The sequence below is a fragment of the Phallusia mammillata genome, chromosome 3, assembly GCF_965637545.1.
Source record: "Phallusia mammillata chromosome 3, kaPhaMamm4.hap1.1, whole genome shotgun sequence".
In the NCBI taxonomy this organism is placed as follows: Eukaryota; Metazoa; Chordata; class Ascidiacea; order Phlebobranchia; family Ascidiidae; genus Phallusia; species Phallusia mammillata.
Window position 1 is genome coordinate 15,080,164 of NC_137254.1, and position 14,384 is coordinate 15,094,547.

Genomic DNA, 14,384 nt, shown 5'->3' on the forward strand with positions numbered 1-14,384 from the left:
GCATCTTCAAGAAGACGACGAAGGCTGAGATCGTGTTCCTCTAACGTAGCACCGGTAACGGTGATGTCATCAAGGTACGCGTATACCTTATGCAACTTATTGTCTTGAATAAAATCATCAATGGCGCGTTGGAAGGCAGCCACGCCATTCGTCACGCCAAATTTCGTCACGCGTCACGCTTCAAATGCGGTATACGGGCGTTCGTTATCCAGCAATGGAACTTGATGGTAAGCAGAACGGAGATCAAGACGGCTGTAGAACCGATCTTGAGCAATTAAACTTACAATTTCCTCAATCTTAGGTAGAGGATAGGCATCTAACTGAGTATATCTATTGACCGTGACAGAATAGTCAACGACGAGTCGTTTCTTGTGACCTCGTGAAACGACTAACACCGGCGCTCTCCAGGGAGAACGGGCAGGTTCAATAATATCAGATTTCAGAAGCCGTTTTACTTCAGCATTGACAAAGCGTAAGTCTTCTTTGCTATATCGGCGAGACCGAGCGGCAACAGGTGTACAACCAGGCAAAAGAAATTCGAAAAGTCGAGAAGGCTTGAGTGTTGCAGCGGGTAATTCCAACAAAGAAACGCCCAAAGAAGCGATACGAAGCGGGGGGTTCAGCGCCTCTTCTTCTTCGATTATGCAGCGTCTTTTAGAAATTGAAGATTTAAACCTACTTAAAGCAGCCGAAATCGCTGAAAATCTTGCCAAATCACAACAACAATCTCTCTTGATGGGTAAAAATTCATTAGTTGCTTCGGCACCCTCGAAAATCGCCGCCGGCAGTACTGAAAGCGCCGCTAGTTCACTTGCTCCGTTGTACCACGATGTGCCTATGGCCACTGCTCGACGTACAAATCGACCCCGGGCAAAGTCTTGTTATTTCTGCGGCGGTGCAATGCATCGCAGCCGATCTGCTTGCCCGTCTCTTGAAGCTGTGTGTTGTAACTGCGGGAAAAGAGGACATTTCTCCCAGTTTTTTTGAAGCAGCCCCTCTTCTAATCAAAGCAGCTCTCGTTTGCGTCCCACCTCAGCTGTGTGTTTCTCTGCACGATGCTATATTTCAAACGCTTTCAAATCCCACTCTCTCGCTGGAGCTCCCCTAAGTCTGGGACTCGCTCTCGCAGACGGCTCGTTGGAATCTAGACCAGTGAAAGTCTTGATTGATTCTGGTGCCTCCGGTAACTTTATCAGCAAACAGGTAGCTCAGTCACTTTACTTACAGACATCCGGCCCTCATACGCCCATTACCATGGCTTCTTCTTGTTATCTATGGCAACCTCTGGCTCTACATCGGCTACAATCTCTTTACTTGGCCGTTCGTATTCGCTGACTTTCGGTATTTTAAAGCATGGGTCGGCAACCTTTTTTCTACTGCGGACCGCATTTGAAACTAAAATTTTATCGCGGACCGGCCTTCAAAAACCTACAAATATTTAGCAATGAAAACGCCTAAATTAGATAATATCATCGGGATACATGAGCAAAGTGTTTTGAAGCATTTACCCTGAAAAAGTATACAGCCCGGTAACGAACTCGTCGCGGACCGGCGGGTGCCGACCACTGTTTTAAAGGACCTTTGAGCCGATGTCATTCTTGGGCAAGATTTTCTCGAGAGACATCAAGAAGTGACTTGTTGTATGGGAGGCACTGAACCCCCGCTTCGCATCGCGTCTCTGGGCGTTTCTTTGATTGACTTACCCGCCGCAACACTCAAGCCTCCTCGACTTTTCGAATTTCTTTTGCCTGGTTGCACACCTATTGCCGCTCGGTCTCGCCGATATAGCAAAGAAGACTTGCGCTTTATCAATGCTGGAGTAAAACGGCTTCTGAAATCTTATATCATTGAACCTGCCCGTTCTCCGATGTGAGTCGTTTCACGAGGTCACAAGAAACGACTCGTCGTTGACGATTCTGTCACGGTTAATAGACATAGTCAGTTAGATGCCTATCCTCTACCTAAGTTTGAGGAAATTGTAAATTTAATTGCTCAAGATCGGTTCTACAGCCGTCTTGATCTCCGATCTGCTTACCACCAAGTTCCTTTGCTGGATAACGAACGCCCGTATTCTGCATTTGAAGCGCGTGGTAGATTTCATCCAAAACATTACATCCCCAAAGCACCTGACCCAAACATTATTTTTACCGAGGGAGAATGCAGCGAGCTATACTAAGCAATTTACTCTCGTGGGCTCCTCTCTGTACTTTACTCACTCTTTGCCTTAAGTGTTATTTGTATTCCTGCGTAGTTTAATTACATTCCTTAGTTCCACTTAAAGTCTCTCTTTTTCTTGTTGCTTTCGTCATTGGCAGTTTTCGCGTTTATTTGACATTTCGTGTTAACTTCCATTTTACATTACAGGACTTTTGTGTCGATCTCTGTTGTTTAAAGGTAATAAACATTATTACGTTTATGTAGTCAATTACTGCAGTTACAAACCCAATTACAAGAGAAAAACGCTTCTTTATTCCTAAGTGTTCAAACCAACAAAGGTCCTTTTGAAAAAAAAACGCAAGATTAGCAAGAAATCTTTCCAGAAGAGTTGAAGACGTCTCTTGTTTGCTCACATTGCAGATATATGCCATTCCTTACGATAACGCTCGAGCCAAGATGAAGGGACTTTGACCGCCACCACGCACAGTGTTGCTGAACAAAAGCGTCGCACCAGACGGGCATTTGCCTTTTAACATAGTTGACCCAGAAACCCTGTTCCGAATATTTCTCAAAGCGATGACTTGACCAGCTCTTATCGAATATTCTTTGGTGGATTTTTTATGATATGTATTATTTTGATTCACTCTAACATTCAGCAATGACATGTTTCTAGTAACAATGGTATAGTATGACTGTCTGTAAAACTAAAAAAATGATACAACGTACATGTTTGAATGCGGGATTTGTATACTGTGTCCGATTCGCATGAGCATCAAGCACCGATTTATTTTAAAGATATACAATGAGGGTCTGGGTACCACATAGGTCAAATTCATTTTTGTAAACGAATATTTTGGGGTCTCGATTGGTTGATGCTTATGATATTTGGGTTCTATTTTTACATTCAAAAATACTTCATTTAAACATGAAGGACACCAATATAATGCAACATTTAGCTATGAGATGTTTTAAAGCTTTTTAGACAAAGTAAGTAAAGCAGGTAACATTTTGACTGAAGTTGCGACTGTTGTGCACTCACCCGTAACTAAAAGAAAAACAGATGCACAGTCCACAAGATTGCAAGTACGAGTGCTGGACACCCATCTCATTCGTGTGGGCAACAGTGTAGTAATGCATATAGTCATTTGATTGTCATCCATGCAAGCAGAAAACATATTTCATGACACAGAGGTTTGTCTTTGCTTCAGAGCGGGGTAGTAATAATTCATTGAAGAATTCAGGGTGTTATATAGATTTTTTAGGTTTATATCAAGACAATAATGCCGCGGTGTATGTAAATTTGGTACTTCACGTTAAACTCAGTAAATTTGTGTAACATATGAGGAAAAAGAAAAACCAATGGGACGATTCCTGCAGGTCTCATTTATTGTTCGTCTGTTTCTATTAAATGTAGTCTTAAATTTTTTTACAACGAGCAAAAAAATATGATTAAATAAAAACTACTCTTTGTATATGTTAAGAAGAGGTGATATTGCTTCGGCTTGTTGTTTGTTTGTTTGAAACAACAATTTTAGTGAAAACATAATTTTAGTAATAATTGATTTCGTAATTCCTGTTCAGCAATTTAACAAAGACGTCAATGATCATGTGATTTTAATTTTAGGCGAGAAGTGTTTAATGTACAAGTTTCATGAACGCACAAGTTTTTGAAACCTGTGATGGCTCTTTGCGTTTTTTGAAGCGCTGACCACAGAAAAGTATTGGGAGTTTGTAAAACCACTCTTCGCATTATGTCTTTTGCTTTCAAAAGTGATTACATGTTTAAGAAAAATATTGTTACGTATTGCATTGAACTTTTTGTTTTCCTTCAAAAATATTTTGCTAAGTCACGTGCCATACAGGCCGAATGTCAAAATCCCGACAGACAAAAATTAAAATAACGATAGGTAAATATTAAATTCCGATAATCACTGGAATCCAATCGACGATGATTGATATTCCGATATCAGCGAGTTAAACACCACCCACCAACGAACGAGTTAGTTTACTAGCTAAATGAATCTTGTCAGTTCCCAATCTTTTAAAATCACACTGGTTTTATAGACTTTTCTTTGTACATCCGGCAAATTTGTGCAAATCATCTCGCTACAATCGAGACAGGGCCTCAGAGTATGTATCGTCGGAGAGACGGACAGGTTTCACTACGCGCCTGAAGGAACAGCAAAGATACGTAACAAAGGGATGTCTGGAAATCGGCCATGTTGCTGTAATTGCCAAGGGACAGGGTACAGAAAACGCTGGTTTTTAGAATCTGAAACTCACGCGCCAAACGATAAACATAAAAACAAATGTTCTAATGCCGATAAGCTGTCGGTCGCTTTTACACCCCATAAACACGGAATTTATCTACGTTATCGCCGTTTTTTTCCTTGTTTTTCACCCTCTTGGTGTTATAACAACGACTGTGTTGGGTAGCTGACATTAACCTCTTGTAGGACGTCAACACGTCTGATGACTTGTACTTAGAATAAGTAAGGTAATTTGATTGAAAATGAATATGAGTGAAATTTTGTTACCTGGAAGTACTGAGAGTTTACAAACTTCCTCACATCAGATGTTTTCTACCACACAAAAGTCTGAAGAAAGTATTCACAGTGGGGTTGAAAACAGTCATCTACCTATTCCAATTCTCAAAGAAGAAACAAAATTAAATAAACTGAAGAACTTTGGGTCAAAAGTCAGCTTGGGAAGAAACAAGGTGGAACCTTTGTTTGATGAAAATCGGCCAACATCAGCACCAGTTTCCTCATCAGTTGGTGGATTTACTCTGCAAAATAGCCCGAAAACGGCTATAGATGAACTTCGTCATCAGCAATTTTATCACAAACTAAAAAAAACCTCCCTTGTTCAATCCACCAACAAGCCTAAGGAGCAATCAGCACTGATTAAAGAAAAAGAGCCTGACTTGACACAAACTGATGTGTTTCATGAAACAGCATATATTCCATATGAGTATGCTCATGCCATGATTAGTAGAATTGTTGATGATATGAAAAGTATGAAACTGAATCATCTCTCAATTGTTGCTAAAATTGAAAATCAGTACCAATCGATTGAAAATGAAACTCAGACCAAGTTTGAGACATTTCTTCATACATTACAAGCAAAGCATCAGTCAAAAATTGATTCTTTTCACCATGTGATTAGTATTTTAAAGTCACGATTAGCTTCCTCAAGTCAAAGTTTGGACACCATTGATAGCCTGAAGTTGAAAAATAAACAGCTATTACAAGAAAAAACATCATCTTTGAAAGCTAAAAAAGAAGCAGCCCAAGAAATTTTTTTCATGCCACTTGTAAATGATAAAAAAGAGGTACCTGGGGTTGTGGAAGAAACTGATGAACAAGGGGAAAAGATTGCTGATGACTTACAACAAACAGAAAAGTTATTACAACCAATCGCAGAGCAAAATGATGAAGCTGATGCAATCGTCAAACCTTTGAAAACAAATGCCACTGGAAAAATATTACAAGTGGATATTGTTGAGGACACAATAGATGTTGATTCTATACTTAAATCTGATGATGTAACACAGTTCCTAGATGAAACAGAAGATGACATCATGACACCATCATCAGAAGATTCAAATTATGATTCAGAGAAAACTTCAGAGGGTTTTATATCTATGAAAGCAGAGGTTGCTGCTGTTGCACTAATGATTGACGGAGATTACAAATCTGCACCAGCGGCTAACTTATCAGAAAAAGATGTCTCGAATGTTAAAATGAAAAGACCCAAATCAGCAAAAAAACGTGGGGTAGACCAGCAACTGCAAAAAAGTCGCAAAATGCTGGTCGAGTTAAAGAAACAGAACGATGCATATTCCAAACAAATACAGTCTCTCGAACGGCAAATTAAATCTGTTGGTCCAACAACAGGAAGTTCGGCTGGTGGTGTTGACAAAGACAAAAAGAGAATGGAAAAGCAAGTTAAAGATTTGGAAAAAAAGCTTGAGTTCGAAATCAAAAAGCTGGAAAAAATGAAAATGTCCAACACTGATTTACAAGGCAACTTACAAGCATCCTCTAAGGAATTGGCTGACCTGAAAAAAAAACTTACAGCCCAAGAGCAGGAATGTGCACATCTTCGCGAATATGCTGGTGCTGGAGTGGTGGCACTACAGCAGGTGTCCGTATTACAAAGCGAAGTCAAAGATTTGACAAATATGAACAAAGTCCTGACAGAAAACTATAACTCCGAAAGAATCTTAAGAAAAAAGTACTACAACATGGTTGAAGAAATGAAAGGAAAAATTCGCGTGTATTGCCGTGTACGTCCGTTGAGTTCCACTGAAAAGCAAAACAAAAACAAAAGCGCTGTGTTTTCCCCTGATGATTACACGGTAAAAGTCGAGCAAGCCCGGGGAGATCTGAAAGAGTTTCAATTTGATCAAATATTTACAGAGTCGAATAGTCAAGAAGACATTTTCGAGGATACAAACAGTCTGGTCCAGTCAGCGGTCGACGGATACAACGTGTGTATATTTGCATACGGGCAAACGGGCTCTGGAAAAACGTACACCATGATTGGCGACAAGGAACAAAAAAATCCTGGTATTGCTCCTCGAGCATTCAGAAGAATTTTTGATCTGATAAAAGCGAACCAACAGAAGTTTAATTTTCAGATTTCCTGCTACATGCTTGAATTGTACAACGAAAAACTGATAGATCTCTTGGGTAAAAGTCAAAAGTCCGACGTACGACTGGACATAAAAAAAGACAACAAGGGGATGGTATTTGTCCAAGGATGCACAGTTGAAACAGCTGAATCTGCCGATGGTTTATACGAAATTTTTTCGAAAGGATCTGAAAGTCGTCATATTGCTTCGACAAACATGAACAGTGCAAGCTCTAGATCCCATCTTGTCATCGGAGTTGTAATCGAAAGTACAAACTTGGCAACTGGAGCTGTAACACGTGGAAAGTTGAGCTTGGTTGATTTGGCCGGGAGCGAACGTGTAGGCAAAACCGGAGCCACTGACACTCAGCTTAAAGAGGCAAATTCTATCAACAAATCTCTCTCAGCTTTGGGAGACGTGATTTCTGCCTTGTCGAGTGAACAAGGGTTTATTCCCTACAGAAACAACAAACTTACCATGCTGATGCAGGATTCCCTCGGTGGAAACGCAAAGACACTTATGTTTGTGAACGTTTCACCTGCTGACTACAATTGTGCGGAGAGCGCAATTTCCCTGACTTACGCATCGCGAGTAAAACTAATTACCAATGATGCCAGCAAAAATGCCGAAACGCGTGAGGTTGTCAGACTGAAACAAATTATTGCCAAACTGAAAGCTGGAGAGTCGGTTGATGTCGACAGTTAAATCTGTGCCAATGCATCATTTTTAAAGTTTTTATCTGTGTACAGCCATATATAACACTGCAGTTGTGTTTTTAGGTTTTTTGCTCTCTCACTTGCAGTCACACCGCGTAGTTATTACTGTGCTTATGTACGATTTAGGCCATTCTAAAGCTAGACTCAAGGAAGATTTCTACGCTGTTCTATTTGTCAACGCACAAACGTGTCATTCATTTCATTCTTGTGTTGAATCAAAATGTGTTGAACTTTTTGAAAACAATATATTTGAAAAGAGGTTACACCATATCACTGAATTACTCAATTTTTCAAAAAGTTGTTGTATTTAATATTTGAGTTGTTTTACAAATCCCCTATTCCTTGCAAGGTCTGGTCCATGTCTTCACAAATTGCTTTGATCTTGCACTTTTCCGAATAAAGACAATCTGCGATTTTAGACAAAAAAAAAACTTGTACTTATTTGCCGGATTCTATTTGAATAAGAAAATATGTATTTTTGCTTAATAACAGTTATGTTTTGTGGCATCAAGGTTATGTGAACTGATTGTTACCTCAAAGAAAATATTATGGAAAAGTACGAAAAAGTGAAGGTCGTTGGAAAGGGTGCAAAACATCTAGGGGGTGCTGCAATTCCGCAGACCCCTCGCACGAGCCGCCCCTGGTAGAGCTACTGACACAGGACCTCACAACACACCGGTTTGGGAATTTTTGAATCAGCAATTATTGTCACCGTAAACGCCTGTGGAAATTCTAAAACCGGCGTGTTGTGAGTTCGGAAGAGCTACTTACACCATAACTCACTTTCGATAGGTGGCGCAGGAGCTGAATTATTTATTTAGCGGCTAAATGGGGGCAGGGTGGGGAAGTAAGGTTTTAAAATTTTACATTAATAGGTAAATGTTTGGGTTAGTTTCATTGAATTTTTGATGACAATACCTAACCCCAACAGCCCTAACCGTAGGCATGTTTTGAGATATACCATTTTCAATCGGATTGTGCTCTTTGCGCCACCTATCGAAAATTTGGTGAATGTGCGGCTGAAGTGAGTTATGGTTTTAGTAGATTTTGCTGTGAGTTTTTGTTAGTAGCTCTACCATCAAATTATACGTTGATATTTAAACTGTCACGAGAAACTACATTAACGGTGCGACTTAAAGTCCAGAAGCATGACAATAAATTGTGGACCTAGCATCAAGGCAAACAACACACAGACATACATCTGAAACCTGTCCTACAAATGAGACTATGGGCGCTAATGGGTTTAACTAATTACTTGGATTGACATTGCAACCCTTTTTTGTGTGTTCGTAAGAGTGAGGAGATTTTGGCTACTTGTCGTGTGTGGTCTCGTAATTCACAGGCATGTTGCTTTACCATTGCGACAAGCTTGATTGATTCGTTACCAGTGGCGGCTCGTGCCTAAAATTTCTGGGGGTGCTGCTCCAAATTTTAGTCTTTATTTAACATATATAAGTTGGCAATATATAGAAAAGCCACATTTCTAGATTTCCAGCCATTGTTTTGTGTAAAAAAACAAGTAATACAAATCTTAATTAGTAACTCCATTGTGACGTAATTTTCGTTACGCATATAATGTATACGAGTGTAAACAGCAGACAGTGTATCATTGGGGAGTTTTGTTTACTTGCATGGCAACGGGCCAAACTCAACAACATGCGGTAATAATGTGGCACAAAAACACACGTGACACAGATTTAAAATGAAGCGAATGTTAATACGGCAAAACACTCACAACAATATATTGAACAAAGTAGTAATAATTGGACGAAAAGTATTTCAGTTAGACAACATTGAAGAATAACTGGTTATAACAATGACCACTAAGTAACACACTTGCTATTCTTTCATTAATATGGTCATGTTTCATTTGAGTAACTTATAGTCACAGTCATTGTTTCAACATATCTCATGACACTTCACAGATTATTGCCACACAAAAAAACTAGCCACAAAGCTTTTTATTGGTATCATAACTGACAAATTTAACAACCACATTACATTTGTGTCAGAACTTGGTTATTTAAACATATTTTCTTTAAATTTTGTGTACAGACTAACAATTGTCTTTCAGTTTGCTTATAATTCCCTTTTTTGAAGTGCAATACTCCTCCAAGCTTTGAAATTTACAACAATCTCATATAAATTTAATCCATATGATGAAACCTGTTTGTTTCTATTTAGCGCTAGCACTGCAAATGCAAGTCTTTTGGAAATAATGGTGTCCCTTAGAAAAGTTTGCATCCTTTTCAGTGTTGAAAAGAACCGTTTTGCCTTAAGGACTCATGGAAATTGCAAAAAGGATTTTTCATCTTAGTAATTTAACTTGTCAAAACATCATCGAGATTATTTTCAAAGTAATCATGAACATCAGATCTACAGAAACATTTTTATTTCAGTAACTAGCTTTTCTTTGTCAACAATAGGATATGCTTGGTGGCCACTACTATCTCCTCTGTAGAATGTTCGTTCTTAAGAAACACTTCATGTGAAGCAATTTTTCAGCTACTGTTTAGAGAAACAGTACATGTCCAGTATATCAATACACATGATTGCACTTGGTTGCAAATACTGTCCACATGGTGTGTTAAGAAGCCAAAACTTTAAATGGTCATCACTCAGTTATTTCAAAATTCCTGTTGGTTCTGCATTTGATATTGCCTGAATTTCAGTGAGGCATTTAACTTCACAGTCACAGAGCTATTTTTCTTTGGTAGCATTCAGAACTAAAACTGAGTATTTCTTGTTGTTGCCTATTCCTGCATGACATATTTGGAATAGCAGATGTTTTATCCCATTCTGTCTTAAAACTTTTTAATTCAGTTATTTATTATCAATGTTTATAATAATGTATTTATCATAAAGGTTAATCGTGATAACTGCAAAAACTGAAGCCCACTAACAGTCATCTTAAAAAGTCATGACTAACCTTCAAACAAATAAATTGATAGATGGCAAAATCGTTATTTAACTATACTCACTGCCGAACTTAAGAATATAGTACACGGGTTTTGCTTTGGCACACAATAGACCCGGAACAGACGAATACATGCTGGATTGCCGGTTCACACGCTACGTGATTGATGGAGCTGCGCCAACCGCAGCACCCTGTCGCCTATTTCGCCCGGCATGTAGCTTTTCCAAGTGCACACAGCTACAAAACGTCACGAAACTGGAACTGCAGCTCCAGCAAAGATAACTTATTAATTTCGTATTTTTTGAAAAGGTGATCAAGGGGCAAATTATGCTTATATATTGCCAACGAATCAAAAAAGTTGTATGTAATATTATAGTAGGAGGTAAAAGTAGGTAAAGATAAAAATTAAAATTAAAAAAAAAAAAAATTAGGTAAAAATATTAGGGGGTGCTGCAGCTCCGCAGCACCCTAGCACGAGCCGTCCCTGCAAGAATGAAACACTCATCAAGAGTATTTTCACTACCTTAAAAGCATTCATTGTACAGTACTCTCAATCGTTTCAAGAATTAATTTACACGATGTATACAATAAAAAAAGTAAACAATTTATTTTTAGACTCCTTTTTTAAAAGGACCAATCAGTAGAAAGCATCAACTCAAACATTAAAAGGTTTACACATTGTATCGTCACATATATATAAAAGTAGTAAAAAAGAACATAAACAATACTCCCAATCTGTTTACATTTCAGCACACAAGGGCTTGAATTTATTACCTAACACTGGAAAAGCTAAATCAATTTTTTTAGAGTTTAAGGGGTAAAAATGGGTGAATCCAATTCAAAGTTACAAAATTCTTTAGAATACCTTACATTGCACAAACCAACAAAGCATGAAACTCCTAGATCATATACTTTAGTCAGAATAGCCATTTTAATACAAATGTTTTGGGGGTCTTGTAGGTGAACTGCTGGGTCATTTGGTGTCAAACTTTAAAGAGGATCAAGCTTGGATCATTACCTTGCATCTGTGTAAATTGGAAGCACTTTTTCTCAACCAAATGCATTAACAAACCAGCATTAGACAGAAGAAAGAAAACAATACAAACAAAAACAATAAACTATCCATATAATTAACAACAGCCAAAACCAACTCCACAGGCAATTGCTTCTATCATTGAGTTGGACATTTTTTCAGGGTATTAATATGCACAGGAAACGTTATTGTCAATGAACATGTGCTCGCAGTGGCAAACAGTTGCATTTGGTACCATTCTGTTATGTCATGCACCCATGTTTAAACTCAACGGTAACATCATGTGGAAGCCCAAGTGAAGGTTTTCTGGCAAATCCAGTGAAGAACTTGATGAATTCCTTAAATGACACTGGTGACTTTTCTGTGATTAAAAAAACACAAATTAATCGGTTTTGTGGTGCACTATTGTGATGTATGTAATAACATACAATTTCAATCATCTTTCAGCATACCGTCATAATAGCATGATTTCATAAGGTCCAAAAAACACTTTGTTGCATAACATTAGCAAACGTTTTAGAATCCTTGGGTATATCTTTGTGTTTGTTAAGAATATGACTTTTTAACCCCAAAACAACCACCTTACATATACAACACTGACTCCCCGTAAAAGTCTTATAATTTGCTAACTTATGTCTTTTTGCAAAACTATCATAGAAAAAGTCTTCTTTAGAATACCTGGATGCTTCTTTCTACGACGTGTTGCATTGGTAAACATGTCACTACAAAATGGACATCGACTGACTTTCCTCCCAGAGTTTTGGACCCTAAATTGCGTACATCCTATTTAGCCCATCTGCTTGTGTGACAATTTACAAAAATTTTCTGATGAATTTATGTGACAGGAACAACAATATAACCAGTTTACCTTATTAAATTAGACTGTGCGAAGTGATCCGTAATAATAAGAATAATAAGAAACACATTTGAAATTCTGAAATACATTTAAAGATATATAGCAGCTCAATATCCACAGTTTACCTTCCATGAGGCTGTGAAGCACTACCACTGCTGGAAAACCTTGCGGGTTTGTGTCCAATATGATGTGATCTGTATGATTTATAGCAAACACAATTAACATTACAAAATTCTGTGATAAAAACATAGAACTGTGGCGACAACTGGGTGTTTTCCCCAACTGCGTTAACCAGTCACGCGTAAACGAACCGCACAATACGTCACGTGCCTTTTTCTATTTGCAACGTGTTTTGTTTAATAAATTATTTCGTTCAACTGGTGTAATTCTAAACAAAATACTAGTTGTTGTATTCAAGAACTTGTATTTTTGCTGACGTTTCGTCCACCAGAACGGTAGGACTTCTTCAGAGCAATGAAACGAATAATCCAGCGGGCGCAGAGACGACAATGTATGGAAACAGCGGGATACGATGCACAATAATTACATTAGGACAAAGGCTTTCCGTGAAGAGTTGCGTGTGCTACAAAATGGCAGAGCGTAACTAATGCACGATATTTGATGGGGAAGTCGGACGCAAAATGTCGCGGAAAACTGCGCTGAGGTTTTTGCCATCGTTACGATTTAAAACATTTGAATTAGAATTTATGAGGCAACTTTCGAAGACCAATCTTTTCGACCAATTCGGTTCTTGTTTCAAAATTTGGGCATCGTTCCAATTAATGCGGTGGTCGCATTCCAAAATGTGTTCGCATAAGGCAGACTTACTAACATCCATGTTTTTGACAGCCGCTTTATGTTCTTTGAGGCGTGAATTTAGATTTCGCTTAGTTTGGCCAATGTATACCATACTACAATCACGACATGGTAAACAATTCCTGTACGATGTTGTGGTATAGTGGCATCTTTGGGTTTGGGTAGCAACTGTCCAATTGTTTTAAGAGGTTTCATCGCCACTTTTACCCCAGCGTCCTTCAGGATTCGTTTCAGGCGTTCAGTTACACCCTGGACGTATATGGTAAGCAAGTGAACGATTTGAACTGTCTGTTTTGTGCGGTGGTTGTGTTGCGTGTCAAGTTGTGTAAGTTTCGCGGGAAGCCGTTATTCCCTAACACGCGTGCAATGTTCTTGCATTCGTGTTTGCGAACAGCCGTATCCCTGATGTGTGTCTTGGATCTGTTGTAAAGTGTTTTGGCGACCGTAAGCTTTTGGTGCCGAGGATGGTGCGATGTGTAATTTAGGTATCGATCAGTGTTCGTGGGTTTCTTGTAAATGTTTGTGGTGAGTTTTTGGTCTGGCTGCCTGGTGACAGCCACATCCCAAAACGCAATGGTACCGTGTTGTTCGGTTTCCATGGTGAAAGCTATTGTTGGTGATATGGTGTTCAGGTGTGCGTGAAACGTGTTTAACATGTTACTGTCGATAATGACGTATGTGTCATCCACGTACCTAAGCCACAGACGTGGCGGTGTGTGGAAAGTTGTAAGTGCCTTATGCTCGATGTGTTCCATGGTGAGATTAGCGAGAATTTCTAAAATAGGCGAGCCCATAGGTGTACCAAAGATTTGTTTGTATATTGTGTCTTTGTAAGTGAAAACAGTTGCGTTAAGGCAAATCTGTAATGCTGTGCCTATCTAGTCCGGTGCGTTCGTGTAGTGTTGTGTCGTGTTTGAGTTTGTCCAGGGTGATCGAGAGCGCCAAATCAGTAGGAACGGATGTAAACAAACTGACAACATCAAAGGAAACTTGACATTCGTCCGGTTGCTTTATTAGGCGAACACAAGCCGTGTTTCCATTTTGAGCATCTATTTTTACAACAAATGCCAGAAGACATCAGAATTATTTTGGCAAAAGAGAACATCGACGACCTTCGAAGTTTCGCCAAGAGAGCATATGTTTTATGGCAAGCAAGGCGCGACCCAAATTTTATTGTTTCAAAAGTGCAGGCAGAGTCAAAGCAACAAGTCTGCTTTTGATCGGCGTGGAGACGGCCTTTGTTTTTTTTC

The 14,384-nt window shown here is 38.9% G+C and overlaps 2 protein-coding genes across 2 annotated transcripts; one reads left to right on the forward strand and one right to left on the reverse strand.

Moving 5' to 3' along the window:
* The first annotated feature begins 2,537 nt into the window (after positions 1–2,537).
* On the forward strand, positions 2,538–7,998 carry LOC145220340 (uncharacterized). The gene has a single exon (XM_080087574.1). The coding sequence runs from the start codon at positions 4,670–4,672 to the stop codon at positions 7,499–7,501; it is 2,832 nt and encodes a 943-aa protein (XP_079943700.1). The 5' UTR covers positions 2,538–4,669; the 3' UTR covers positions 7,502–7,998.
* A 5,349-nt stretch (positions 7,999–13,347) lies between these two features.
* Positions 13,348–13,889, reverse strand: LOC145220382 (uncharacterized). The gene has a single exon (XM_080087620.1). It carries the CDS (start codon positions 13,887–13,889, stop codon positions 13,377–13,379), a length of 513 nt encoding a protein of 170 aa, XP_079943746.1. The 3' UTR covers positions 13,348–13,376.
* Positions 13,890–14,384: the final 495 nt, after the last annotated feature.

Bases quoted from the DNA above. Each gene is read 5' to 3' on its own strand.
- LOC145220340 (XM_080087574.1), top strand. From the start codon at position 4,670: ATGAATATGAGTGAAATTTTGTTACCTGGAAGTACTGAGAGTTTACAA.
- LOC145220382 (XM_080087620.1), bottom strand. From the start codon at position 13,889: ATGGAACACATCGAGCATAAGGCACTTACAACTTTCCACACACCGCCA.